Genomic DNA, 27069 nt, shown 5'->3' with positions numbered 1-27069 from the left:
TCAAAGACCCTAAAAATAGAGCTGGAGTTTGTGTGCTTCGTGTACTAAAAAAGTAACTTCAGATTTTTCTTTTTAGAATACTACTTTACAAAGGAATTTTCTAAGTGTCATTAACATTTGGAAATTCGTAGGGAGGGAGAGTGCAGTAGGAAAGGAAACTGGTAAGGGAACCATCTAGAGATGGTGTTCTTGGGGGGAGTTGTACTCTTTTAATATAAGTTTGTCACATGTTTGGTGTGTGGTTGTATGTTTTTTGACCTGGGACATATATACATAATTATATGTAAATGATACCTGGCATTTATCAAGACTGGTGTTTGTATGGCAATGAGGTAATGACTTAACCTGAATACTAAGGTGTTTTTTTTTTTTTTTCCATTTACAGTCTTTCTTGTGAATTTGCCTTTTTGCTTGATTATACACAAGAGAGTAGAGAAGATGTCAAATATTTGGAGTTTTGTAGGAGAGGGACTTTGAAGGGTGGGGAGAAATACAGTTAAGAGAGATTGCTTTGAATCCTGGGTTCTACTGATTATAACTTTGTATGAGTTACTTGGCTTTTCCGTGCCGCAGTTTTTTTTTTTTTTAAGACAAAAATGATAGTGCTAATTAAATTTGGATTAAATTTGTCTTGGGGACAGGACAGATGATACTTAGGCTTACTTAGAACAGTATCTGGCACATAGTAAGCACATCAATGAATGTTTGCATGCCAGATTTGCAAGTTCTTGTTATTCCTGTGTATCAAGTTACAGTTTTAGGTACAGTTTGAATTTTTGAGGTGTGTATAGTCAGTTGAGAATTATTTCTAAATGTCTAAATAATGTACTTTTTTGGCAGTTCTACTTTATTTAGTGGACTTTTCTGAGCACTTCATAATGAAGATTTGATAACAGCCATTTAGGCATTAGGGTAGTACATTATTAGAAATGAGATGTTAAGAAACTGTGAAACCTCTGCCTTAAAATGTCTTTTACATTTATGTGCAAGGTTACTTTTGAAAATGGGAAAAGTCACTTTCATTCTTACAACTTCCATATAGTATTTTTAAATTGCTCTTTGTTTATATTACCCTTGATTATAGACAAACCTACTTTAATCTATGAGGATTTAAAGCAGTAAAATATGGGAAAAATATTTCAAGTTTAATTATTGCTGCTGACTGACATTTAACCATTTATTTACCTGAAAAACCATTTAGTTACCTGAAAATCTTTTATAACCTGAAAACATGGAAGTGTTTGTTATTTCTGCATTTAAGTCTATTCTTTCCTTCAAGAAGACTTTTTTAATTGCGGTCAAAACAAAACAAAACATAAATTTACTTCTTAAACAGTTTTTAAGTGAGCATTACAGTATTGTTAACTATATGTATATTGTACAGTGGAGCTCTAAAATTTTTTCATCTTGCATGACACCCATTGAACAACAATTCCCCATTTACTCTTTCTCCTGGCCCCTGGCAACCAGGGTTCTGTTCTGTTTTTATGAATTTATTTTATTTTTAAGTTTATTTATTTTGAGAGAGTGCACATGCAGGGGAGGGACACAGAGAAAGGGAGAGAGAGATAATCTCAAAATCCCAGGCTCTGCACTGTCAGCAAGGAACCTGGTACAGGGCCCAAACCCACGAACCAGGAGATCATGACCTGAGCTGAGATCAAGAGTCGGGCACTTAATCAACTGAGCCACTCAGGTGCCTGAGTTTGATTATTTTAGATAACTCACACATAAGTGGAATCATTCAGGGTTGTCTTTTTGTGACTGGCTTATTTCACTTAGCATAAAGTCCTCAAGATTCATCGATGTGGTAGCATATGACACAGAACTTCCTTCTTTTTTAGGGTTGGTTCATAGTCCATTGTATGTAGATACCACATTCACCTGTCAGTGGGCATTTAGGTTGTTGCCCCTACATCTTAGTTATTTCTAATAATGTTACAATTACCATGAGTGTAGAAATATCTCTTTGAGATCCTGTTTTCAGTTCTTTTCGATGTATACTCAAAAATGGGATTACTAGTCATATGATCTGTTTTTAATTGTTTTAGGAAATGGCATACTTTGCTATTATTGACACACCGTTTTTACAATTTCAGCAACAGTAGTGTGCAAGGGTTACAGTTTCTCCACATCTTTGCTAACACATGTTTTCCTATTTTTTTGCAGTGGCCATACTAATGGGTATAAGGTGGTATTGTGTGGTTGTGATTTGCATTTCCCAAATGATTAGTGATGTCAAACAACTTTTTATATGCTTGTTAGTTAGCCATTTGTATATCTGGTGATATACATGCCTATTCATGTCTTTTGCCCAATATTTAATTTTTTTGTTGTCATTATTGAGTTGTAGGAGTTCCTTATACATTCCAGGTATTGACCCTTTATCCAGTATGTGGTTTGCAAATATTTTCTCTGTGGTTGTCTTTCACTCCCTTGTTCTCTTTGCTACACAGACGCTTTTAAGTTGGATATAGTCTCATTTGTTTGTTTGCTGAGCTTTTGATGTCATATCCAAAATATCGTCACCTATTCAATATAATGAAATTTTTCTTAGGGCATCTGTGTGGTTCGTTTGGTTAAGTGTCCGACTCTTGATTTTGGCTCAGTTCATGATCTCACAATTTGTGAAACAAGCTCCATGCCCAGCTTTGTGCTGACAGTGTGGATGGATCCTGCTTGGATTCTCTCCCTCTCTCTCTCTGCCCCTCCCCTGCTCACTCATGCGCACGTGCGCTCTCTCTCTCTCTCTCTCTCTCTCTCACACACACACACACACACACACACACTAAATAAATGAACATTTAAAAACAATTTTTTTCTATGTTTTCTTCCAGGAGTTTTGTAATTTCAGATCTTAATGTTTAGGTTATAGTCTATTTTGTGTTAGTTTTTGTATATTTCAAGGTTTTTGAGGCATTAATGAAACTGATTTAACTTGTCAACAGTATTGCTTCTGTTTATTAAGTGGACTTAGAGCCTCTATTTTAACATCTATTCATTTCAGGAAGCAAACTTAGATGTGTGTATCAAACAAACACATGGCAGTGTAAAGGTAAATATAGTAAGAAGAATAAATCACAAATACAGGAACACAGGAAGGATAATTAATTCTAGTTATGGGAATTGCAGAGGGGTTCTTTAAGGATGGACATGATTTAGGCAAATGGAGAAGGATGTGGAGAGGAGTTGGGGAGGAAGCAGAAGAAAAAAAAACTGAAGTAGGGACACTTCAGTTTTGATGTTCAAAAGTAGTCCATTGTATGGTATGTAGGGAGAGGCAGGGTAGAGTGGGGAGAAGCATGAGGGAGAGATGAGTCTTGGGAAATAAGGCTGGAAATAGGTGGGGTAAGAGAGGAAGTCATTGAAGGGCTTAATAAGGAGTTGGAACTTTATTTACAGACAGGGGAGGGGTCTTTAAGCTGAGAGTGAGATAATCAGATCTCACTGTTTTAAAAAAATATTACGAGAGATGCATTGGAGCTAGAAAAAAATGCAAGCAGGGAAGTCAGTGAGGAAGCTTTTAAAAAAATTAAGCAGTTTAAAACAGGGCAGGGGGGATCAGAAAGAAGGGGCTGATGAGAGATGTAAGAAGTAATTGATACTGGGGTGCCTGGGTGGCTCAGTTAGTGTCTGACTCTTGACTTTGGCTTGGGTCATGATCTCACAGTTCGTGAGTTTGAACCCCAGGTCAGGCTCTGCTCTTGGGATTGTCTTCCCCTCTCTCTGCCCTTCCCCTACTTGCAGGCTCTCTCAAAATAAACAAACATGTTTTAAAATACTAAAAATAATAATAATACTTGATACCATTTGGCTCCACCCCTTTAAAAGAGGACCTAAGGGGAAGTTGAGAGTTAACTAAAGTTTTCTTCCTGGGTGACTGTATGAATGGTGTTAACAACAGGTTTGGAAGGGAAGCGTGTCACCCTTGGTATTGGACAGGGAGTTTAACTTCTTGCCTAGTAAATATCTGTGATGTTCCCCATTTTTCAGTATGAGTTTGGCCCTATGGCAAGGCAAGCTGTAGAGGTGAGAGGCACACGTTGGCTGAAGCCATGGGAATAGAAGAGGTCACCTAGGGAGATGAATTTCAATTAAAGAGAATAAAATTTCTTCATTCCACTACAGCTGATCTTTGCAGAGAGGCAGTTATTAATATTATGAGCCTGTTTTTTTTGTTTTGTTTTGTTTTGTTTTTAACCAGACCAAGTTTTTTCTTATTCAGGAAATCAAAGGTAAAGAAACAAGGTTCTGTTCTTTCTTTCTGACTGAATAATGTTTGGTTTCTAAAAGAAAATGTCTTCATTCTCTACATTCATACTCCTGTACACTTTTTTTTTCTCTTTTACACTTTTGCCACATTATAAATACGTAAGTTTAGATCACATTTTAAAATAAATGTTTATTGAGAGAGAGAGAAAATCCCAAGCAGACTCCACATTCAGCATAGAGCTCAATCTCACACGCATAAGATCATGACCTGTGCTGATATCAAGAGTCAGACGCTCAACCAGCTGAGCCACTGAGGTGCCCCTGGACCACATTTCTATGCATATGTTGTCAATATTATGATTGTATATTAAGAAACATACTTTTTTTTTTTTTTTTTTTTAGAATAAATTTGAGGGATGCCTGGGTGGCTCAGTCTGTTGAGTGTCTGACTCTTGATTTTGGCTCAGGTCATGATCTCACAATTTTGTGGGTTCCAGCCCCAAATCTGGCTCTGTGCTGACAGCACGCATCCTGTTTGGTATTCTGCCCCTCTCCTGCTTGTGTTCTCTCAGAATAAATAAATAAAGTTTAAAAAAAGAAGAAATTTGACCTTTTGTAAGTAACTAGTAACTAAAACTCCATGTGCCACTTTCCTATTCTTTATGCTCCCACCATCTTCCCAATGCTTATTAGCTAGTGAGGTGTTAAAATGTAGCAGAATTTCAAATCCAAGTTTTACTGACTGAAGATAGCAGCTATTTTCAGAGGCTGAAAGGAGAATGATTCTTTGAGTCATTGGTTTGTAGCTTTTTGTTTTATTTCTGACCTGTACAAATTGCTCTTGAGGAGGTGATATTTTAGTACTTGGAAACTATCTTCTGGAAATGCATTTTATGAACAAACAGTATATATCTGTCTCATTCTTTTAGGTCCGTGTGTCTCTCTTATTTAAAAATCATTTGCAGATAGGCACCTGGGTGGCTCAGTCGGTTAAGCATCAGACTCTTGATTTCAGCTCAGGTCATGATCTCAGGGTTTGTGAGTTCAAGCTCCATGTCAGACTCTGCACTGACAGTGCGGAGTATGCTCAAGATTCTCTATCCCTCTCTGTCCCTTCCTCCCTTCTTCCCTCTCTCTCTCTCAAAAATAAATAAGCATTTAAAAAAATCATTTGCAAGGGTCCCTAGGTGGCTCAGTCAGTTAAGCCTCCAATTCTTGATTTTGGCCCAGGTCATGATCTTGAGGTTTGTGAAACTGAGCTCCACAACAGGCTCTGTGCTATAGTTCGAAGCCTACTTGGGATTCTTTTTCCTTCTCTTTGGCCCTTCCCTACTCATGTCTGTCTCTCCCTCCCTCCCGTCCCCCCAAATAAACATTTAAAAAAAAAAAAAAACCATTGGCAAATGGAAATCTAGCTATACTCCACAATCCCTAAAATTGTATATATCTTACATGTGTCTGTTTTAAATATCTGTTTGGAGGATTTATTTTAATGCACCATATGGGAGGGTAGTGTCATTGTCTAGTACATGCTTTATGAAATACTTATGCAGCCAGTTCTTAATTTTGAAGTATTTCTTTTCAACAGGTTTTGCACTGATTGCAAAAATAAAGTTCTCCGAGCATACAATATCCTTATTGGTGAACTTGATTGCAGCAAAGAGAAGGGCTACTGTGCTGCACTTTATGAAGGTTTGCGGTGCTGTCCACATGAACGGCACATACATGTTTGCTGTGAAACAGACTTCATTGCACATCTCTTGGGTCGTGCTGAGCCAGAGTTCGCAGGAGGGTATGAGTATGTAATTTGCTAGAATGGGCTATCTAGCGCTTTGCTTCATTTTATTACTGAAAGTTTTATTTCCATCACCTTTTGCATCAGTACATATAATATATGTATAAATTAAAGTGTGCTTGTAAAGAGTTTGCTTTCCTTAAAATATGCATTTCTTAATTGACTGAATACAGATAGGGAGAATGTGTTCTGTGGTGTTCATTTCAGTCCTCTGCTCCTTGTTGCTTGAAGTAGACAGGCATTTTTTTTTGGCTTTCATTATTATAGATTATCATTTTCACTTGAAAATGATTCGAAGGGATTTTTCCCCCTCCATCCGTGCATTTCCATATTTAAATTTTGTTCATAATGATGGTTTTTGCATAGGAAGAAAGGTCTTTGCAGCAGAGGGTTAAATATTGAATGTAATAAATGAATGGTGCATATTATCACTGAATTATATAGGAACCTAAAATTTTATCTCTGGCTTTTTTGTGAAAATAAAATCAGAAAAAGTTGTTCATAGAATAAAATGAACCTATTTTCCTTTGTATTTTCTGTATTGGCTTTCATTAGAGTGCCTACTTTGTGCTAGGCATATAGTACACAAAGACTTACCACTGAAGTTCTGTGAACCCTACTATGGAAGACCAGCCTAGAGGGCTTTTGTCCATGATTGAATCACTTTGGCATTGCCTTTATCCATTCCCCTTCAAAAAAAAGAAACCCACAAAACCCAAATAGGCATTTGTTATAATTGGAAGATGAAGGACTGTCATGCCTACTGTGAGCTGGACACATATGACTTCTTGTGCCCAAAAACCATCTCTATAGGGCCCTAGTTCCTGGATTGTCTTATTTTTAGCAATTAAGACTGAGTTCTGCCTGCATGTGTCTTTCTCACTGGTTATGTACATGTATGCTTGTGTGTTTATATGTACATTGAATTTGAATGTATAACTGGCTTCTTACTAGGTATGCAAATTGTGTTTAAAACCTGAACTTGCTGATAGATGTCATCTGTCTTTTTACTTTTTCAGCAAAGGGTACTAGGAATTATGTGTGATTTTTTTTTCTCCATTACAGACGAAGAGAAAGACATGCTAAGACAATAGATATAGCTCAAGAAGAAGTTCTGACCTGTTTGGGAATTCATCTTTATGAAAGACTGCATCGAATCTGGCAAAAACTACGAGCAGAAGAGCAAACATGGCAGATGCTTTTCTATCTTGGTGTTGATGCTTTGCGCAAGAGTTTTGAGGTAAGAGTAGTGACCTGCTTCATTGTCTAAGATTTCTTCGTTAGGTTATTGGACTGAATGCTAGCAGTCTGATTTTGCCTCAGAGGGCTGTGATCCACTGATACTGTCATGGATTTGGGGGCAGATTTAGGGGCAGGGAATTAGAATTTAGAAGTTTATGGATTTTCTTTGATTTTTAATCCTGTTATTCTGCCAGCTTTGGTATTTAGACTTTCTCAGAGTGGAAAACTGAAGTTGATTATTTAGCAAGGTGTTGCTATGAAGTATAACTAATGAAAAGATAAAAGCAGCCCCAGAGTAAGTTAGAAACTTAATTCATGAGTTTCAGTTTGTCTGCTGATATCCAGTAGCCTCTTTATATTGCTGGTTTAGTGCTTGTGATTTGGTAACTTTTTTCCCCCCAGTTCTCTGTACCACATAAATTTTTGGCTAGTGAACATTTTGTTATATTCTGGGGCATGGTTGTTACCCTTTAACTGGGTCACTGATCCCTTTTGTGAATAGTATGAAAGCTATAAACCCTTTTTTTTGTTCAGAAGCCCATCCGTGAACTTTAAACATTGTTTTGGGGAGTCTGAGGAGATTTGTACTAGTTCTTGCTGAACACTTTTTATTTTCTTTTCTTTTATATGTTTGTGACTTCAGAAATTAGATCATGTAATCAGGTTAAATAGTCTTCTATTGTGTGAAGAAATGAATGTATGTTTACTCTGCTGTGTTGGAATTTTGAAATTTGAAACTAGAATATTGCTGGTTTGGAATAGGAGTGTATATAATAAGTCTGTCTTTCCCGTTGGGATTGGTGGTGTATTCACTTAAAGTAGGTTTTAAGACATCATCATTTAAAGTGTTAAAATTTAGGGGTGTCTAGGTGGCTCAGTCGGTTAAGCGACAGACTCTTGATTTCCTCTACAGTTATCTCACGGTTTGTGGGTTCAGTCCCTGCATTGGGCCCTGTGGTGCAGAACCTGCTTGGGATTCTCTCTCTCTCCCTTTCTATGTCCGTCCCCTATTCATGCTCTCTCTCTCTCTCTCTCTCTCTCAAAATAAATAAATAATAAAATAAAATAAATAAATGAACTCTTGTTTTCTGCTCAGGTCATGATTTCATGTGGTCGTGGGATGATTATGCCCTGTGTCAGGCTCTGTGCTGACAGCACGGAGCCTGCTTGGGATTTTCTCTCTCTGCTCCTCCCCTGCTTGTGCTTACTCGTGCTCTCTCTTTCAAATAAACATTAAATAAAATTTAAGATTCTTTGTAGGAATGATCTGGTAAATTGCAACATGAATTATCAGTGTTTGTGGTATCATTTAAAATCAGCAATTGAGAATTTCCAAGGAAAGTAAAGATAGTTTTGACCAATATTCATTCTCTACTGTTTTTATAATAGATGACTGTGGAAAAAGTACAGGGTATTAGCCGATTGGAACAACTTTGTGAAGAGTTTTCAGAGGAGGAACGAGTAAGAGAACTCAAGCAGGAAAAGAAACGCCAAAAACGGAAGAACAGACGAAAAAATAAGTGTGTGTGTGATATTCCTACTCCTTTACAAGCAGCAGATGAAAAGGAAGTAAGCCAAGAGAAGGTAGTATTCCTTAATTTTGACTCATAAATATTTAGTATTGCATTTTGCTAGATTTTGGCATTTTTACTATGCTTTTCCAGAATATGAGGAGCTGCAACTTGTATATTGACTTTTTTCCTACTATAATTAGTAAAGCAAAGAATTTTAATGTGTTTATTTTATAATATTTAGTGGTTATCTTTTTACCTGATCTTAGTATATTGTTAGATCAAAGTCCAAATATGGAGAGTTAACTCCATGCATGACTAGAGCGGTTCTTTTTGGTCTCAGGACCCCAGTGCATTCTTAACAATTACAGTGCTTGGTGTGCTTTTTGTTTATGGGGACTATACTTATAACATTTATTGTATTAGAAATTAAAATGGAGAAATTTTAAATTGTTAATTCTTTTTAAATAATAAGCCCATTATGTGTTAATATGAATAACATTTTTTGAAAAATGTTCCAAAACAAAAAGGAGTGAGAAGGGTGGCATTATCTTACATTTTTGCATATCTTTTAAATATATTTGGTTTAAAAGGAATCAGATGGATTCTTGTATCTGCTTCAGGATTCAGTCTATTTCCATATGTTGCTTGGTTGAAACATTTGAAGAAAGTCTGGCCTCATGCAGAAAAGGAAGGAGTATTTTAATATATACTTTTTCAGATAGTTGGATATTCTTCTTTGGCATTATAGTTCAACAAGCGGTAGTTTCTTAAAGATGGAACCTGGCACCTTTGAATGACGTTTTCATAACTCAGTTAAATTAAAATCCATTAGTCAGTCTTGCACTTTGAATAGATCTTTACTCATGCATGACTTTGTAACATCATGAATTGGTCATTTGAAAGATACTGGTTTACTGAGTTATGCAGATCTTGCCAGATACTGACATTTCATTATATAATATCACATAATCATGTTAAAGCCACTACCGATCTCATCAGAAAGGTCTATAAGTATTGGGAAGCCTCAAGCACATTCTGCTTGTTTATACAAGTTTTCAAAATTCTGATTGTAGTTTGAAAGTTTGAGTTTTGTCACTAACAATAAATATTGTCCGTTGTTTTCCTTGAGGTGATGGGCTGACTTCATTTCTGAGAGAATGGCTAGAGAATGGCTTTTAAATATCCAAGTCTGAATAATCACAGTTTGTCTCTCCTTCTTTCAAGCAAAATTGATGTTCCAGGATTAAAAACAGCTAATTCAGCTTGTAACTCAAACAGTTGGCTCAAGTGCACTTCCTTGAGACAGCCATTGTATTTTGGTGTGCAGCAAAAGTGCTTTAAGTGTCCTCCTTATTTGTCAGACATCTACTCATGAGTTGATACTTAAAAAATATTTTTACTGCTTCATCGAAGACATTCATAAGTGAAGTATCTATTTATTGATTTCCTGAAAATGCTTGACAAGTAAAAAATATACTGACTGTTAGTACACTTTGATTTGTGCTAAAGTACCAGCAACTTTTCCCACCATTGCTTTTGTATCATGAGTGTAAGTGTCAATACAGTGAAAAATGCAAGTCACATATTAGTATTCTGATGAAAGTAGTTTCGACCTAGGGAATCCCTGGGGTCAGCAAACTACAGTTTGCGAACTACTCTCCTAGACTTTCCTGATATGATTAATTCTTAACTTGCTTTTAGTTGTTTCATAGTTTTAATGTGGTTAGTGATTTTTCATGAGAATAATTTTTTCAGTTGTTAACCTCCTAACTCCTATTTAATTGGTTGATGTTAAGGAAATTAACTGTAGCCGTATGAAGGTAAGACTTTTTACTGTCTCTTAATGTTGATCCTTAAAGGAAACAGACTTCATAGAAAACAGCTGCAAAGCCTGTGGCAGCGCTGAAGATGGTAATAGCTGTGTAGAAGTAATTGTTACCAACGAAAACACATCATGTACCTGTCCGAGCAGCGGCAATCTTTTGGGGTCCCCTAAAATAAAGAAAGGTAACTATATACAGTTTCTTCTTAAAATTAAGTCTTAAATTTATTCTTTCTTTCTTTTAAATGTAAGAGGTTTTAGAGATCTGTAACTTTGATACATAATACTTCCTTTTTCTTTATGGTGTTTGATTTGTTATTATTTGACAAAACAAAAAATTAAGAACCCTCATCATAGTTTCATTATAAAGTTTAGTTTCTACTTTGAGTAAAGCTGTCAATTTTGAAATTTTTCTGTTGTCTCCAGTTGGTTCATTCTTTGTTGGTATGTTAATTTTGTAACTCTCAACCGGTTTATTTTCAGGCTTATCACCACACTGTAATGGTAGTGATTGTGGATATTCATCTAGTATGGAAGGGAGTGAAACAGGTTCTCGGGAGGGTTCAGATGTTGCCTGCACTGAAGGCATTTGTAATCATGATGAACATGGTAGGTTCAGATTAAGCTTCCCAATTATTTCTACTACATGGCTGATTTAAGCACATAAATAAGAGATTATTGATTTCTGCAGGTGACGACTCCTGTGTTCATCACTGTGAAGACAAAGAGGATGATGGAGATAGTTGTGTTGAATGTTGGGCAAATTCTGAAGAGAATAACACCAAAGGAAAGAATAAAAAGAAGAAAAAGAAAAGCAAGATGTTGAAATGTGATGAACATGTAAGTGTCAGAGTTCTTAAACCTTTGCTGTTGAGGGGAGAACAACCTGTTTTTGGAGTGGAAACTAAGCGAGTCTGCAGCTTAGTTGCTGGTATTTATTATTTTAGAATGAGTACCTTTAGAATGCAGTTCTGTTGGCTGCTCATCCTTTGATTTGTGTGTGTGTGTCTGTCTGATGTCCAGTAATCCAGGTGAGTCATAAATCCAGTTCATTCTTTTCATAATACTTGTAAATGAATTAGCCGTGTAATCTTGAGTAGTTTGCTTGATCTTAGTTTTCTCATCTGTAAGGAGATTCATAATCCCTATCAGATTAAGTTCTGTGAAGATGAAAGAGATTATGTTGATGGGTTAACAGCATCTGGGATGTAGTAAGTGCCTACTAAATGCCAGCTGCTGCTATTATTTAGTTCCTTCTAAAAGCTTAACGCACTATCAAGGCCTTTTTTTCTTTCTTTAAAGAATAATTCCTCTTATTCCCTCCTTTTTTACCTGGGTAATCCTTTGCTTGCTTTCAGATCCAAAAGCTTGGAAGCTGTATTACAGATCCAGGTAATCGAGAGACCTCAGGAAATACCGTGCACACAGTGTTTCACCGCGACAAGACCAAAGATGCACATCCTGAAAGCTGTTGCAGTCCCGAAAAGGGTGGGCAGCCACTGCCTTGGTTTGAGCATAGGAAAAATGTGCCACAGTTTGCAGAACCTATAGAACCATCATTTGGTCCTGATTGCGGAAAAGGTGCCAAGAGCTTAGTTGAACTCCTTGTAAGTAAGGATATCTTATTGATTGCTCATGAGGTAGAAGTGGGAGGGGACAGTATTTGAGAATTTAAAGTTGGGAGTTGGGGAGCCTTTTAAGAAATTAAGGTCAGTCTTTCCTTATCTTGGGTCATCAATTCTGCTCTTCCATGTGTGGTTTATGCAACTCCTCTAGAGCACATTTCTTTGTCCTCCTTTATGGAAGAGAAGAGAATAGTTGGGAGAAAGGGATAGAGTTAGCATTATGCCCAGGAGTATGCCTCCTTGAAGAGGGTTATTGTAAGCAAACTGCCTTTCTGAGTGGCAGCCTATGGTGTCCAGCCTTCTAGACCAGGAGAAAACGTAGAATCTGAACTAGAGCCCTCTTTTTACTTCTGTTGGGTTCATGTAGGGTAAAAGCATAACTGAACTTGCAAAATCTTTTAAAATTGACTGTAAGTCTTGGTACTTTACATTAATTATGCCTGATTCCAAGGAACCCAGTACATAGTTTGTGTGGGTCTTGGAGGAGGGAGAAGAAAAGAGAAGGGTAGTATATTCTCTATAATAGTTAGGCTCCCAATGGAAACAAATCCTTTAGCATAGTTTTTTTTTTTTCTTTTTTATGTGGTGGTTAAGTTTCTTAAGTTTTAAAAAGGTTATATTTTACTTAATTTGTAGAGATAAAAATTTCAGTATCATATCAGTTTGGTTATTTAGTTTGGTAACTAGTTTTAACCATCTCTAATTAGTCTGGTTTGCTGTTATCAGAAACATTTTTTTTCTTTTTTTAATTTCAAGTTTTCATTTATTAAATTTTTTTAATGTTTTGTTTTGTTTTTGAGAGAGCACGAGTGGAGCGAAGGGCAGGGAGAGAGGGAGACACAGAATCTGAAGTAGGCTCCAGAATCTGAGCGGTCAGCATAGAGCCCAATGTGGGGCTCGAACTCACGAAACACAAGATCATGACCTGAGCCCAAATCAGATGCTTAACCTTAAGACTGAGCCACCCAGGCACCCCTCAAGTTTTTATTTAAAGTCTAATTATCTAATTAGTCATTTTCTAAGGCAAAAGTTGGGAGCCTGTTAGGCTCATAGGTCTAAGACAGATTACAGATCCAGAATTTCAAACTGAGTTAAGTTGAATTTTATTCTTACTTTGTACTTTCTAAGACAGAATGGCATCATACCTGTTCTGTAAACAGTCCAATGAAAGACTTCATGTGACTGAATTGAAATTAAAAGGCTAGACTGCCTGAATTTTTAGCTGTCTTCCATCAGCATAGCATTTTGCATTCTTAAGTCATAATCTTAACTACTGCTTTAATTTGCAGGATGAGTCTGAATGTACTTCAGATGAGGAAATCTTTATCTCACAAGATGAAATACAGTCATTTATGGCTAATAACCAGTCTTTCTACAGCAATAGAGAACAATACCGACAGCATCTGAAGGAGAAATTTAATAAATACTGCCGCTTAAATGATCACAAGAGGCCCATCTGTAGTGGCTGGTTGACAACGGCTGGAGCAAATTAAATAAATAAAATAGCTCTGTCTTTCAATGAAACACTCAAGATGACTACTGCGCCTTCTCTTTCAAAAAAAAAAAAAACTCTTAATTTAGTGACTTATGGCAAAATTTTATCTTAAATCAATGTGATTCTTTCTTGTTTTGGGAGATGGTGGAGGTAACCTCATTAGTTCTTTCTTCAGGCTTGTGTCTTTAGTTGCGTGGCTGCGCAGGCCTGCCATATGATTTAAGCCATCTCTTTTCATTAAATGTTTCTCTTCCTGTGAGACTTACTAAAGCAACTTAGTGGCAAAAAGTAATGTTGTACTTATACTTCTGTACAGAAATGACAATGAGCTGAATATATGGTTTTACAAAGTAGACATCCACTTGCAAAATGTTTGGATGTAATGTTAAAGCGCAATGTGCAAAATTTAAAATAAAGAATATTTATTAATATGCATAGTAAAAAATTGGTGTACATGTTTCTACTTAATGTGTGGCATTATTTTAATATTTGCCACTTCTGAACTTAGCATTTGACCAGTGTTGATGTTAGGATGAAGAGCAAATGAGGATAGAGATACAAATTGTTGAGGACAAAATTCTTCCTTTGACCAGAGTTGAGAAAAGCAGTTTTCAGTCTTTTGTTTTGAAAGAATAAATTTGCTGCAATACCCTTAAATGCTGGCTAGCATCTTTCTCATGAGATTGTTAATTGCTATTATTTAAAATTCCTTGGTATCACTTAACATAAAGCAGCTTAAATTCAGAGATTCATACTGAACTGGAAGAATGAAAACAAAACTTGGCAGAATTTCAACCAAAGGTTGCCGGAAAAGTAATTATTCTAGCATGTAGATCTGGGACCAGAAGACTGCACCGAGAGCTAACCACATTGCAGTCCATAAGTGCATGCTCCTTATCTGGTTTCCAACAATAAAGTCACTATGGCATTACAGTTTACTGCTTTCACAAGCTGTCTGTGAGTACTGAAGGAGAGAGATTCCCCCAGGAATAGCACTTGGCTGCCATTTAAAAGGTTGAGTCAGTAGTTCAATAAACACATGTGCTTAGAGCTTTGTGTCTTCATGTTGATAATATTGGTGGGCAGCAGGCACGTAGTGGGACAGTCAATACCCCTGTGCAGTGGGGATGCAGTGAATTTTATAGGCTCTGTACCACTTAATCAGATTTCAGGTGGGCGACAGCAGAAGCTTAGATTTGATTTTAGAGTTGGTGGCATTTCTTTGATACACCCCCTCAGTTGTCTTTTCAGATCTAAGTGTTGTATAGGGATGGGGCAGAGGTAAAATGAGTCATGATTCCTCTCTGGCCTTTGTTTACTTTCATCCTGGAATCCATAAAAAATGACTAAGGGCCCCGCACAGTCCTTGGCTCTGAGCCCCAATCTCTCTTCACCGCTTACTGCAGTCACGTTATCTCCTGAGATCCCTAAAAGCAAGGACTGGTTTTATTTTTTATTTTTAATAATATTTTTATGTCTTTATTTTGAGAGCGAGCGGGGAAGGGGCAGAGAGAGAGAGGGAGACACAGAATCCGAAGCAGGCTCCAGGCTCTGAGCTCTTGAGCTAGCTGTCAGCACAGAGCCTGATGCGGGGCTCGAACCTACAGACTGTGAGATGACCTGAGCCGAAGTTGGACGCTTAACCGACTTGAGTTACCCAGGCGCCCCTGGTTTTATTTTGTTTTAATCTTTATTCTGGGCTGAACTCATGAGTACTTGGTGAATGAATAAACCAGCCTCTTACTGCATATGTCATTGCTTGCAGTGGAGGGATTTCAGTAGTTCTGCAGAGATGGATTTTTTCTTTAGAAGGATGGCTGTATTGAGAATGTAAGGCAGTTTTCAGAGCTTTGATGGGACACCTGAGTGGTGAGAGAGCAAAACCAACAACCCAAGAAGAGACAAAAGGGAGAACGGAGGCTGTTTAGGAGCACAAGCCTATGACTGCAGGCTTGAAGTCTAAAAACCATGCTTCACCTCTTTCTGTCTCAGTCACTTACAAAATGAAGTTTCATAGGTAGTATCTTTAAAGGGCTGTTGTGCGTATGTTAATATGTTTAAAGTGCTTCAAAATGCCAATTACACAGTAAGCGCTCAGTAAATATTAGCTATTGCTTTACTCTTTGGTACACAGTGATATGTTTTTTCAGTGGGAGTGGGAGGGTCTAGGACAATTGGAGACCGCAGGCCAGCAAGGATACAATCCCCAATACACGTGTACCGGAGGGGGTTTCCATTTTTAACCTTGAGTTTTCATTCTAGTAAAGCCGAGGGATCAGGTGGGGTTGGGAGTCAGGTTAACTCAGGTATGATAGCTGAGACACTCAGCCTTTTCTGGGCTGAATCCTTCTCATCAGCCAGGGAGGGCGGGCGTTGGAGTCACCTTAGGTGCCCTTAATTTCTTTTCCTGGCCATAGGAGTCAGAAACAGGGAGGGGAGACTGTACAAGGGGCAAGAATACGTATGGCCTCGGGCCTGGAGCAAGCCCCCGCTAAACCTCGGTTTCCCTGCTCCTAAGTGAAGAGCTCACCGGAGCAGGACCACAGGCCGCAGGGATCCTCCCCATCAGCCGACACGGAGAAAAGCAGTTTCTCACCTCCCGCCAGGCATGGGGCGGGGCCGGAAGAGGCGGGGAGGCCGCGATTGATTCCCGCTGGATGTGGCAGGTTGTGGAGAAGCGGAGGGTGGAGCCCTAGCCCGGCGCCCGGCAGAATGGAGGCGGGTTCAGGCGCGGCTCCGAGGGGGGCAGATTGGCGACGGCGGCCGCGGCAGCGGTGACCAAAGAGCGGCCGAGCCCTTGCGGCCCGGGGTGGAGCTCCGCGATCCAAATGTCCGACTCGCGGAGCGAGGTGGGCGGGCGGCTTGGGACCACGGCCAGGGCCGGCATGGAGCGGTGGCGTGACCGGCTGGCACTGGTGACCGGAGCTTCGGGGGGCATCGGCGCGGCTGTGGCCCGGGCCCTCGTCCAGCAGGGACTGAAGGTAGTGGGTTGTGCCCGCACCGTGAGCAACATCGAGGTAAGTCCCCGCCGGAGAGACGGACCTTCTCAGAGGCGTTGTTTCCGCCGGGGTCCGGTCCGGTGGGGGAGGCTGCTCCCCCAAGGCTATCTGCAACCGGATCAGAGTATGAGGGATGAGATGTCTAGTCGGCAGGCCTCTACCTTCCCTTTCATGAAGTCCCGTCTTTAAAGGAGACCCTACTCCTAAGAGCCTTTACTCCAGTGTACCGAATCTCTAACTCCTTGGCATATTTGTCCGTGTCTATCTGCCTGCCCAGGTAGGCTGAGGAAAAGGGAAGCCAGAGATCAGGGCTAGCTAGGTAACCGGGGCCAAGGAAAGAAAGCTTTCTGGCTTCAGTGGCTAAATTGGCTACTAGATTGTTTCCTCTAGTCCCCAGACTAAGCCCACGAAGCCAACCAAATTGGCTGGCCAGCCAAACGAACAGGAGCTAGAGGTTTTGATGATGATAATTTTTTACCCAGGACTGAGGGTGGGTTGGGGTGGGAATGGAGCTTTTCAGAAGAGACTCACCCTCTCCTTCCCCAGCCCCCAGTTTGAGGGTTAACCCCTGCCCAATGGGCCTAACGGATGAACGGGATATCTACAGATCGACCTTTCTCCAGTTTCACTGTCTCAGGTGGGACTGAGTGGGTGAAATAGGGTATTGACTATGTAAGCCCTGAGGGTACAAAACAATATGGAACTGGAACTCCTGGTTTTTTTCTCTTAACCTGGGGTTGGGAGCCCCAAATTGTTAACAAGAGCTCAGAGAAAAATGAAATGAAGTTGGCCACGTTGTAACATGAAGGAAGAAGAGAGAAATTTTCATTATAGGTCATCTTTGGATTCGTGCCTGACAAGATCACTCTCAGGGTTGGGGCTAGTGCTTAGCTGCCTGGCTTTATCTCCACCATTGCTCAAAGTCCCCGCACAAGGAAGCCTTGGGTGGGGACAGAGGGAGAAGGTGTACCTGGAGGAGGGCTTTCCCCTCCCCTGCTGCTGACCAAAGGTACACTTTATAGCCGCCTGATAGTCCCAAGGTCACCCAGTTGTACCACTGCCCTACTCTCCTCCTCCCTTTCTCTTATTCTGAAGAGCTCAGGGCCCAAGCCTAGCCTTGGAGCCTAGAGGATCAGAGCCCTAGAGGATCAGGGCTTAGACCACTGGATTCCTTAAGTCTAAAGTCACTCTTGCCTTCTCTTCCTACTACCCCAAACCAGCCAGGAAAGGGGGTCCCTGAGCTCCAAGGGGGATCCTCAGGCTGTTCACTCAGCCCCAGGATGACTCTCTTAATGAGGAAATGCCTGTTCTGTGAGGGGACTGACATGGTTTTAGGTCATTTCTGAAGATAGATGAGGACAGGTGGGACAAAGAGAAGACAGCGACAGGGAGAAAGATGTCCCCAGGCCTTCCATTCTGGCTTTCTGGCGGGGATTTGGGTCTGGAGGTAGAAGGGAGAAGTCGCATGCCAGGGGAGGGGAGAATCCCAGGCTTCCTTGTGCATAGTTTGCTTTTATTAATTGATACTAAAACCAAGTTTGAGTTTTGGCCTCTGACAGAGAGAAGCCCTATCTCTTGAGGTGGTTGTGAGTAGATGAAATTGGGTAAAGGGGCCCTTCTAAGTCCCAGAGGACCATACCTTTTGAACTCTTGGAAACTTAAAGCAGAAAAAAAATTTCCTAGGTCACCTGAGCCAGCCCTTTATTCCCATCTTGGCTTGGCAGGAAGAGAAGGGTTCCAGGCCAAGGCAGCTGGCCCAAGCTGGCCTTCCTCTAAGGCACACCCTACCACCCAACTCTCTCCCTGCTGTACATGTACAGTCACCTTCACAAGTCTCAGATGCCCAGTTGCTGGCCTCCGGGGCCACGTAGCTTGGTTTCTTCCTGCTTCTGAATGTCTGCATCCCTCACAGCCACCTCCCAGTGTCTCTGTTTTCTCAGGTCTGTCCATCTCAGGGCTCCTCTGTGTGCTGAGGTCCCTGTCGATACACTGGGGCTTCCCAATATCACCTGCCACCTACCTTGCCTCATCATATCCCTGGAAAGTTTGGGGTAGAGTATGGTACACTGTGGGAGTGAGAGAAAGAATCTGTCCTGACTTCCTGACCTTTCTTATAGGTAGGGCAAAAGGAGACTAGCAGTTGAGCCCAGTCTGAAAGCCAATTGGCTGCATTCTGTGGAGGGAGGGTGACTGTTCAGACATAAGCCCTCTGGGAGAGACTGGATGAGGCAAAGGGAGCGGAGAGAAGCCTGGCGTAATCGGCTCAGTGACTCCTGGTGCTGGTGGAAGAAGCAGGGTGGGGTGAGAGGTGCTACTTACCTATGAGCAGAGAAGGGGTTCCTCTTGGAGCAGAGGCGGAAGAGATGGAGACCATGCTATGCTTTGGATTCCTGGCTCCCTGCTCCCTTCTCAGAACTGAAGACTCAAGTTTATTTTGAGAATCTCCCACTGATGACTTCAACTCTAGTCCTAAACTCCCCTCGCTCAGGCAGTGCTCTTATCCCCCGGACTTTGACCAAAGAGGACAAGTAGTCCCAACAACTATGTGGCTGGAAGGTGGCTGCCAAAGGAGAGAGTTCTCTGAGTGGTGACAGCAGAGGAAGACTCTCTGGGTGGGAAGGTGTGGGAGTGAGCAGCTCACCCCAGTTAGCCCCCTGTTGGGTTTCATAGGAGCTGGCTGCCAAATGTAAGAGTGCAGGCTACCCCGGGACTTTGATCCCCCACAGATGTGATCTGTCCAGCGAGGAGGACATCCTCTCCATGTTCTCGGCTGTCCGCTCTCAGCACAGTGGTGTGGACATCTGCATCAACAATGCTGGCTTGGCCCGGCCTGACACCCTGCTCTCAGGCAGCACCAGCGGCTGGAAGGACATGTTCAATGTAAGGACTGCAGACCTGGAGTGGGGGGTTGGGATGAGAGTGGGGAGCCAGGGCTTTGTGAACCAGACGGCTGCTCAGGATAGGACATGTAGCAGGAGGGAACTTAGGCTTCCTAACTGGGGCACCTTGACTCTCCCCTTGCTTCTTTCCCTACCGGAGACATAGTAAGTGGATGAATGGCCATATCTTTTCCATTCTTCTTTCCTCTGAGCCCATTAAAGGGGCAGTTCTTAAAGTCCAGGCTGATTTTCTTCTACCGGAAAAAAGACTGGTAGGGAAGAGAACTGCTATTTATTGAATGTCCCCATGTGCTGACACCGTGCTGAGTGTTTGGGAACATGGTCTTAAGAGGAAGAAGAGGAACCAAGGGACAGGAGATGAGGCTCTCACCCAGCCCTGCCAGTCATGGTGTGGCTTCAGGCAGGTGGTTACCCTCTATCAGCCTTGTCACATTTAATTGGGGTGAACACACCTGTACCATCAATATCTGGGGTCACAAACACCAGCGTCCCCTGGGACCAGGTAAATACCTAAATGAGTGGGGTGGACCAGGGGAGTCTGCAATAAGTGGGAGAGCACACAGCCAAATACAAGGGTGGCTGCTGAAATCCAGCATCCCTCCTGTGGGTCCAGTGTGGCCAGATCTTCTGGTTTCTTTGAGAGGAGGGGATAGCCTGGGTTTTTATGTGACATCCTACCCCTCCCACTTACCAAAACCTCAGCTCCATTAAGGGCAAGGATTTTTGTCTGGTTTATTCTCTGTTATAGCCTCAGCCCATAAACACTCAATAGACATTTTTTTGCGGGAATGAAAGGTTTCAATACATGTTGGGAATGAATGAAAAATGTTTTTAAAACTTTATACAAACCAAACACAATCTTCGGGACATGGGTTTTCAACTTCTAGACTATACTATGGGGCAATATTAGGGTATAAAAGTATCCTGAGAAATTGAAAACAGTGTGTATATGGGATGCATCTTTTTCCCACAGTCAATTTAGCACCTAAAAGTTGCTTGGGCCTAGAAATGAACACTGAACACTGAAACAGTGACCAGTGAAAATGAAGCACTACCCCTGCCCTCAGACAGCCTTCTGGGAGATCTGAGTTCTGGACCTCAACTTGTACACCTGTAAATTGAGGGATGTATATTGAATCCCTAAGGCCCTTTCCCGGTTCAACATTATGTAATTCTATTAGGATCATCTTCTGAGATATCTCCAGCCCACCCCACCAGCCTTAGGAGAATCACTCCCCCGGCCCCAGGGACCTGTTTCTCATACTCCATCTGTCCTCAGAGTTGAGTTCTCTGCCCCCAAATATACATTACTAACAGGACCAGAAACAGGTCCTCTCGTCCTTCTGCTATGAATGCTGAGGCAGGTTCATGCTGAGGGTGTTGTGTCCTGATGCCTGGCTCTGACACTTGATAAAGAGAAACATCTAATGTCCTGGCTGGTTTTGTCTCTTCTCAGGAGCAGAGACTTGAGGACCTGCTGAAAGCTTTATCTGTACTTGTCCTCATGGGGCAGGGGTAGGGCTTGGCAGGAGCTTTGGAGCTGAGATACTTCTTCAGGCCTTTGTTCCACGAAGAGTGGGGATTTGGGGTCACCTCTGGCAAAGGCCAAGGAAGGCAGAAGGCCCCCATGTGCTTGGGAAGTCCCCTGTCATCCTCTGACCAGCTACCCCACCCCCATAAAGAGTCTCTGTGCCTAATCTTATAGATGGAACAGAGTTTAAAGGAAGGTATGGAAGGAAGGAAGGTCAGGCCTTCTCTACTTGTAGTCTTAAGGGAGGAGACAGGAAAGGAACAGAGAGTAGCTTGGCAAGGCAGGGGGAGGCTAGAGTCTATGCTTGAGGAGAGAGATTTTTAAAAATTAATTTAAAGGTTTCTTTCTTTTTTTAAGCTTATTTATTAGGAGAGAGAGAGAGAGACCTGGTGCACTCTCGCATGAGCAGGGGAGAGAGAGAGAGAGAGGGAGAATCCCAAGCAGGCCCTGAACTGTTAGCCCCCACGCTGATGTGAGGCTCGAACTCATGAACCATGAAACCATGACTTGAGTCAAAACCAAGAATCAGATCCTTAACTGACAGAGCCACTATTTACTTATTTTTTAAAAAATGTTTATTTTGAGAGAGAACACAGCCAAGAGGGGAAGGAAGGAAGGGCAGAGAAAGAGGGAGATCCCAAGAAGGCTTTGCACTGTCAGCGCAGAGCCCCACATGGGGCTCAAACCCACAAACTGTGAGATCATGACCTGAGCTGAAATCAAGAGTCGCATGCTTAACCTACTGAGCCACCCAGGCACACCAAGGAGAGAGATTTTTAAAGCCATTTTGGAAGGATTTTAGACTTTTTAGAGAAAGCAAGGCCAGGGAAGCTGACCCAGATAAGAGAGGAGTAGGGTATTTGGGGAAGAAAAGGAGATGGTATTCCAAGGCAGAGGTTCCTTTTTATTTTTTTTTTTTAATTTTTTAAGGGTTTTATTTATTTTTGAGAGAGAGATAGAGACAGCATGAGCAGGGAAGGGTCAGAGAGAGAAGGAGATACAGATCCAAAGGCAGGCTCCAGGCTCTGAGCTGGCTGTCAGCACAGAGCCTGACGCGGGGCTTGAACCCACAAACCGTGAGATCATGACCTGAGCCGAAGTTGGACATTTAACTGACTAAGCCACCCAGGTGCCCCTCTAAGGCAGAGGTTCTGTTGTTTGTAGAGGAGACATCCAAGACAGGAAGGGTTCCTGGGTCATGGATGGGNGATGCATCTTTTTCCCACAGTCAATTTAGCACCTAAAAGTTGCTTGGGCCTAGAAATGAACACTGAACACTGAAACAGTGACCAGTGAAAATGAAGCACTACCCCTGCCCTCAGACAGCCTTCTGGGAGATCTGAGTTCTGGACCTCAACTTGTACACCTGTAAATTGAGGGATGTATATTGAATCCCTAAGGCCCTTTCCCGGTTCAACATTATGTAATTCTATTAGGATCATCTTCTGAGATATCTCCAGCCCACCCCACCAGCCTTAGGAGAATCACTCCCCCGGCCCCAGGGACCTGTTTCTCATACTCCATCTGTCCTCAGAGTTGAGTTCTCTGCCCCCAAATATACATTACTAACAGGACCAGAAACAGGTCCTCTCGTCCTTCTGCTATGAATGCTGAGGCAGGTTCATGCTGAGGGTGTTGTGTCCTGATGCCTGGCTCTGACACTTGATAAAGAGAAACATCTAATGTCCTGGCTGGTTTTGTCTCTTCTCAGGAGCAGAGACTTGAGGACCTGCTGAAAGCTTTATCTGTACTTGTCCTCATGGGGCAGGGGTAGGGCTTGGCAGGAGCTTTGGAGCTGAGATACTTCTTCAGGCCTTTGTTCCACGAAGAGTGGGGATTTGGGGTCACCTCTGGCAAAGGCCAAGGAAGGCAGAAGGCCCCCATGTGCTTGGGAAGTCCCCTGTCATCCTCTGACCAGCTACCCCACCCCCATAAAGAGTCTCTGTGCCTAATCTTATAGATGGAACAGAGTTTAAAGGAAGGTATGGAAGGAAGGAAGGTCAGGCCTTCTCTACTTGTAGTCTTAAGGGAGGAGACAGGAAAGGAACAGAGAGTAGCTTGGCAAGGCAGGGGGAGGCTAGAGTCTATGCTTGAGGAGAGAGATTTTTAAAAATTAATTTAAAGGTTTCTTTCTTTTTTTAAGCTTATTTATTAGGAGAGAGAGAGAGAGACCTGGTGCACTCTCGCATGAGCAGGGGAGAGAGAGAGAGAGAGGGAGAATCCCAAGCAGGCCCTGAACTGTTAGCCCCCACGCTGATGTGAGGCTCGAACTCATGAACCATGAAACCATGACTTGAGTCAAAACCAAGAATCAGATCCTTAACTGACAGAGCCACTATTTACTTATTTTTTAAAAAATGTTTATTTTGAGAGAGAACACAGCCAAGAGGGGAAGGAAGGAAGGGCAGAGAAAGAGGGAGATCCCAAGAAGGCTTTGCACTGTCAGCGCAGAGCCCCACATGGGGCTCAAACCCACAAACTGTGAGATCATGACCTGAGCTGAAATCAAGAGTCGCATGCTTAACCTACTGAGCCACCCAGGCACACCAAGGAGAGAGATTTTTAAAGCCATTTTGGAAGGATTTTAGACTTTTTAGAGAAAGCAAGGCCAGGGAAGCTGACCCAGATAAGAGAGGAGTAGGGTATTTGGGGAAGAAAAGGAGATGGTATTCCAAGGCAGAGGTTCCTTTTTATTTTTTTTTTTTAATTTTTTAAGGGTTTTATTTATTTTTGAGAGAGAGATAGAGACAGCATGAGCAGGGAAGGGTCAGAGAGAGAAGGAGATACAGATCCAAAGGCAGGCTCCAGGCTCTGAGCTGGCTGTCAGCACAGAGCCTGACGCGGGGCTTGAACCCACAAACCGTGAGATCATGACCTGAGCCGAAGTTGGACATTTAACTGACTAAGCCACCCAGGTGCCCCTCTAAGGCAGAGGTTCTGTTGTTTGTAGAGGAGACATCCAAGACAGGAAGGGTTCCTGGGTCATGGATGGGTTTGGGGGTTTCCCACTGCTGTTTGCAGAAACTTGGAAGGGGGAGGTTACCCAGGGAGAGGAATTACCACTGTTATCAGGTGGGGCTGGTGGCTTTAGGGGGCGGGACACCTAAGGCAAGGTACCCTGGAACCACTGTTGGTCTCTGGTCGGACCTGGACACTGTTTCAGAATGCCACTCCCCTGGGCAGGCTCTGTGGCTCTATTACCTGCTCAGATGGGCCCAAGCTAGAGATACCCCACTGCCCTCCCTGGCCTGCAGGTGAACGTGTTGGCCCTCAGCATCTGCACTCGGGAAGCCTACCAGTCCATGAAGGAACGGAAGGTGGATGACGGGCACATCATTAATATCAACAGGTGAGGCAGGTGGCCAAGGGCTAAAGCTCAGATCATCACTCACCCTCCAAGCTGAGTGATCTGTTGCAGCTCTTTTGACCTCTTTGGACATCAGTTTCGTTGATGGTGAAATACGGATTTAATACCCAGTTAACAGCCAAATGGCACAATTATGGTGAGGGAAAGAATAGTGTATATCAAGTGCCAGCCCCTAGTTATACTTCTAGGAAGAGTGGGACTTACAGGAGCTGCTTGGATAACTGGAGCTACATCAGTGGGCCACTGATGCCACCAGGATGGCCTGTAGAGGTCCCCTTGAGAAGGCTTCCCTGCAGTATCTAGGTGGTGGGGCTGACTGGGCCAGCAGGGGGCACTGCTGGTCTATCAGCAGCTTCACTGTCTTCTTTCCCCTTCCCTTCCTCCACCCAGCATGTCTGGTCACCAAGTGTCACCCCACTCCGTGATCCATTTCTATAGTGCTACCAAGTATGCCGTCACCGCGCTGACAGAGGGACTGAGGCAAGAACTTCGGGAGGCCCAGACCCACATCCGAGCCACGGTGAGGGTGCGGCCTGGCCCTGGTGGGGGCAGAGTAGGCACAGGCCTTCTGCACCCCACACACATACTGCTCAGGATGCCCTGCTGGGAGTGTGAGGGGCACAGAGCTCCTGGGCTCTGCTGCTGCTTGTGTGACCCTGGACAGTCCTTTGAGCTTCCTCATGTCACTGACTTTGAAGTGGGAGGGGGCTGACCTGAAGGGAACACAGTGGGTGAGACTGAGGGAGAGCAGGGGCTGTGGGAAACCATGGCTGCACACCCAGACTCTGGGCTCTTCCCTCGAAGGCCGCATGACCTTGGGCAACTCACTCAACCCCTCCAAGCCTCAGCCTTACTCATTTTTAAAATGGAGATGATACCTACCCAGTGATGAAGTCTTAAGGGACACCATTTTGTAAAACACTTACCTGAAAAGGGCTCCATAGGCGGTAGGTGTCATTGTGATCACTGCCAGTGACAGCTTTGGGAGGAGGAGGTGGCTGCTGGACATTGGGCAGCCATCACTGTGAAGCAGGGGGGCCCTGTGGTCTCCACCCTCCCCCTCCCCTAAGCCTAGCTTCTGACTGGGATGGAGGCAGGGCTTAGCTCAGCCCCTGAGCAGGCCCTCTCTGTTGGTCCAGTGCATCTCTCCAGAAGTGGTGGAGACACAGTTTGCCTTCAAACTCCATGACAAGGACCCTGAGAAGGCGGCTGCCACCTATGAACTCATAAAGGTGAGGCCTCCCTCTGGGACCGGTGAGCCACTCACTCCCTAAGTAAACGCAGAGGGAACCTTGGCCTTTAGACTACACTCTTCTAGCCAGCCTGTCGTCCCTCCTGGAGGGTTGGGGTGGGGATGAAGATGTTGGAGAGGATGTCAGAGGTGGGAGGTCCATTCTGCCCTCACCATACCTCTTTCCTCCCATGCTCTCCAGTGTCTCAAGCCCGAGGATGTGGCCGAGGCTGTCATCTATGTCCTCAGCACCCCTCCACATGTCCAGGTGAGTCTGGCCTTGACTGTCCACCCCCTGGAAGAGCCCAACCATCCTCAGAGGAGGACAGTGGGGAGGCCCAATGGGTGGGGAGAGTGTCCTGGCTGCCTCAAGCCTTGTGCCTTCCAACAGATTGGAGACATCCAGATGAGGCCCACGGAGCAGGTGATCTAGTTTCCTGTGGGGAGCTCTGCCTTCCATCCCACGGCTTGGTTCTTGCCTCTGGATTTAGGTGTTGATTTCTGGATTCCTGGATTCTGCTTAATCTCCCCAACCACCAGGGCTACACATTTTTGGAAGTTTTTATGTCTTGTCAAATTATTTCCAAACAAATATGAACAGTGGGCTGGGGAGAGGAGGTGGTGTCCCTGATTGTTTTACCTGTTAACTCATTACTGGTCCCCTTCTTAGGCTCCTTGGCCTTTGTTTGCTCTCTTTGTCTCTTCCTTTTGACCTGGGGAAGGGACTGTGGGCTAAAGGGAGGCTTTCCCCTATCTGCCTGTACCCTACCCCGTGTCCCTCAGGGATGAGGTGGCAGAGAGAAGCCCTCCCCTCCTATCTGAATGCTTATCCAAGACCCCAGACTTCCTCCTCTCCCTGCCCTACTGCCCCCATTGCCCCTTCTCTTCCCCCACCCCAGCTCTCCAGCCCAGGCTTGGCTTCTCTGCTCTCTGTTGTCATCACTCCACACTGACTATGGCAGCTGAATACCAGGCCCTGCCTCCCAAGTGGGTTTCACTGTGATAATTAAAAAAGAAAAATTGCAGCAACCTACCTTGGCTTCAGGAGTATCTTTCAGTTCTTCCTCTTCTGTGATTGGGGTGGTTGTGTCTCAGAATTTCTTCCAGGTGAATGAATGGGAAGGTGGCGGATTTGGGTCATCACTCCTAGAGTGTGGATTACCTTAGGTAGCAGACATGGGTTTGGGTTGAGTCTTGGAAATGGGTAGGAGTTTGACAGCCAGGAAAGAGAACAAGAGTGGATACAAGGCTGGGAGGCCTAAAAAGCAGGCAATGAATGTCATGGGAACAGCACAGAACATAGTGCAGGAGTGAGATGCGGCTGAAAAAGAAGCTC

At 43.1% G+C, this 27069-nt stretch overlaps 2 protein-coding genes across 9 annotated transcripts in view; both read left to right on the top strand.

Moving 5' to 3' along the window:
- The window catches only part of GGNBP2 (gametogenetin binding protein 2), a 32800-nt gene extending 19059 nt beyond the window's left edge, over positions 1-13741 (top strand). For 4 of the 7 annotated variants that reach the window (XM_077745516.1, XM_077745520.1, XM_077745514.1 and 1 more), the window contains 8 exons: positions 5801-6010; positions 7073-7247; positions 8639-8833; positions 10623-10770; positions 11069-11194; positions 11277-11425; positions 11944-12192; positions 13500-13741. In XM_077745516.1, coding sequence (XP_077601642.1) covers positions 5801-6010; positions 7073-7247; positions 8639-8833; positions 10623-10770; positions 11069-11194; positions 11277-11425; positions 11944-12192; positions 13500-13703 — 1456 coding nt within the window. In that variant the 3' untranslated portion in view covers positions 13704-13741. The remainder of the gene's footprint in view (positions 1-5800; positions 6011-7072; positions 7248-8638; positions 8834-10622; positions 10771-11068; positions 11195-11276; positions 11426-11943; positions 12193-13499) is intronic. The other 3 variants (XM_077745521.1, XM_077745517.1, XM_077745518.1) reach the window with 2 other exon arrangements.
- Positions 13742-16479: 2738 nt separating this feature from the next.
- On the top strand, positions 16480-26766 carry DHRS11 (dehydrogenase/reductase 11). 2 transcript variants are annotated; one of them, XM_077745563.1, is made up of 7 exons: positions 16480-16722; positions 19375-19584; positions 24390-24484; positions 24941-25022; positions 25642-25734; positions 25936-26001; positions 26125-26766. In XM_077745563.1, exons 1-7 carry the CDS (start codon positions 16534-16536, stop codon positions 26164-26166), a joined length of 777 nt encoding a protein of 258 aa, XP_077601689.1. In that variant the 5' UTR covers positions 16480-16533; the 3' UTR covers positions 26167-26766. The 2 variants fall into 2 exon arrangements, with proteins under 2 accessions (XP_077601689.1, XP_077601688.1); XM_077745562.1 differs by having other exon boundaries at positions 24893-25022.
- The last annotated feature ends 303 nt before the right edge of the window (positions 26767-27069 follow it).

This window comes from Crocuta crocuta, unplaced genomic scaffold (genome assembly GCF_008692635.1).
Source record: "Crocuta crocuta isolate KB4526 unplaced genomic scaffold, BGI_CrCroc_1.0 scaffold333, whole genome shotgun sequence".
Lineage (NCBI taxonomy): Eukaryota > Metazoa > Chordata > Mammalia > Carnivora > Hyaenidae > Crocuta > Crocuta crocuta.
Note: the sequence above shows the minus strand (reverse complement) of the source record. Positions and strands in the feature narration are given on the sequence as shown.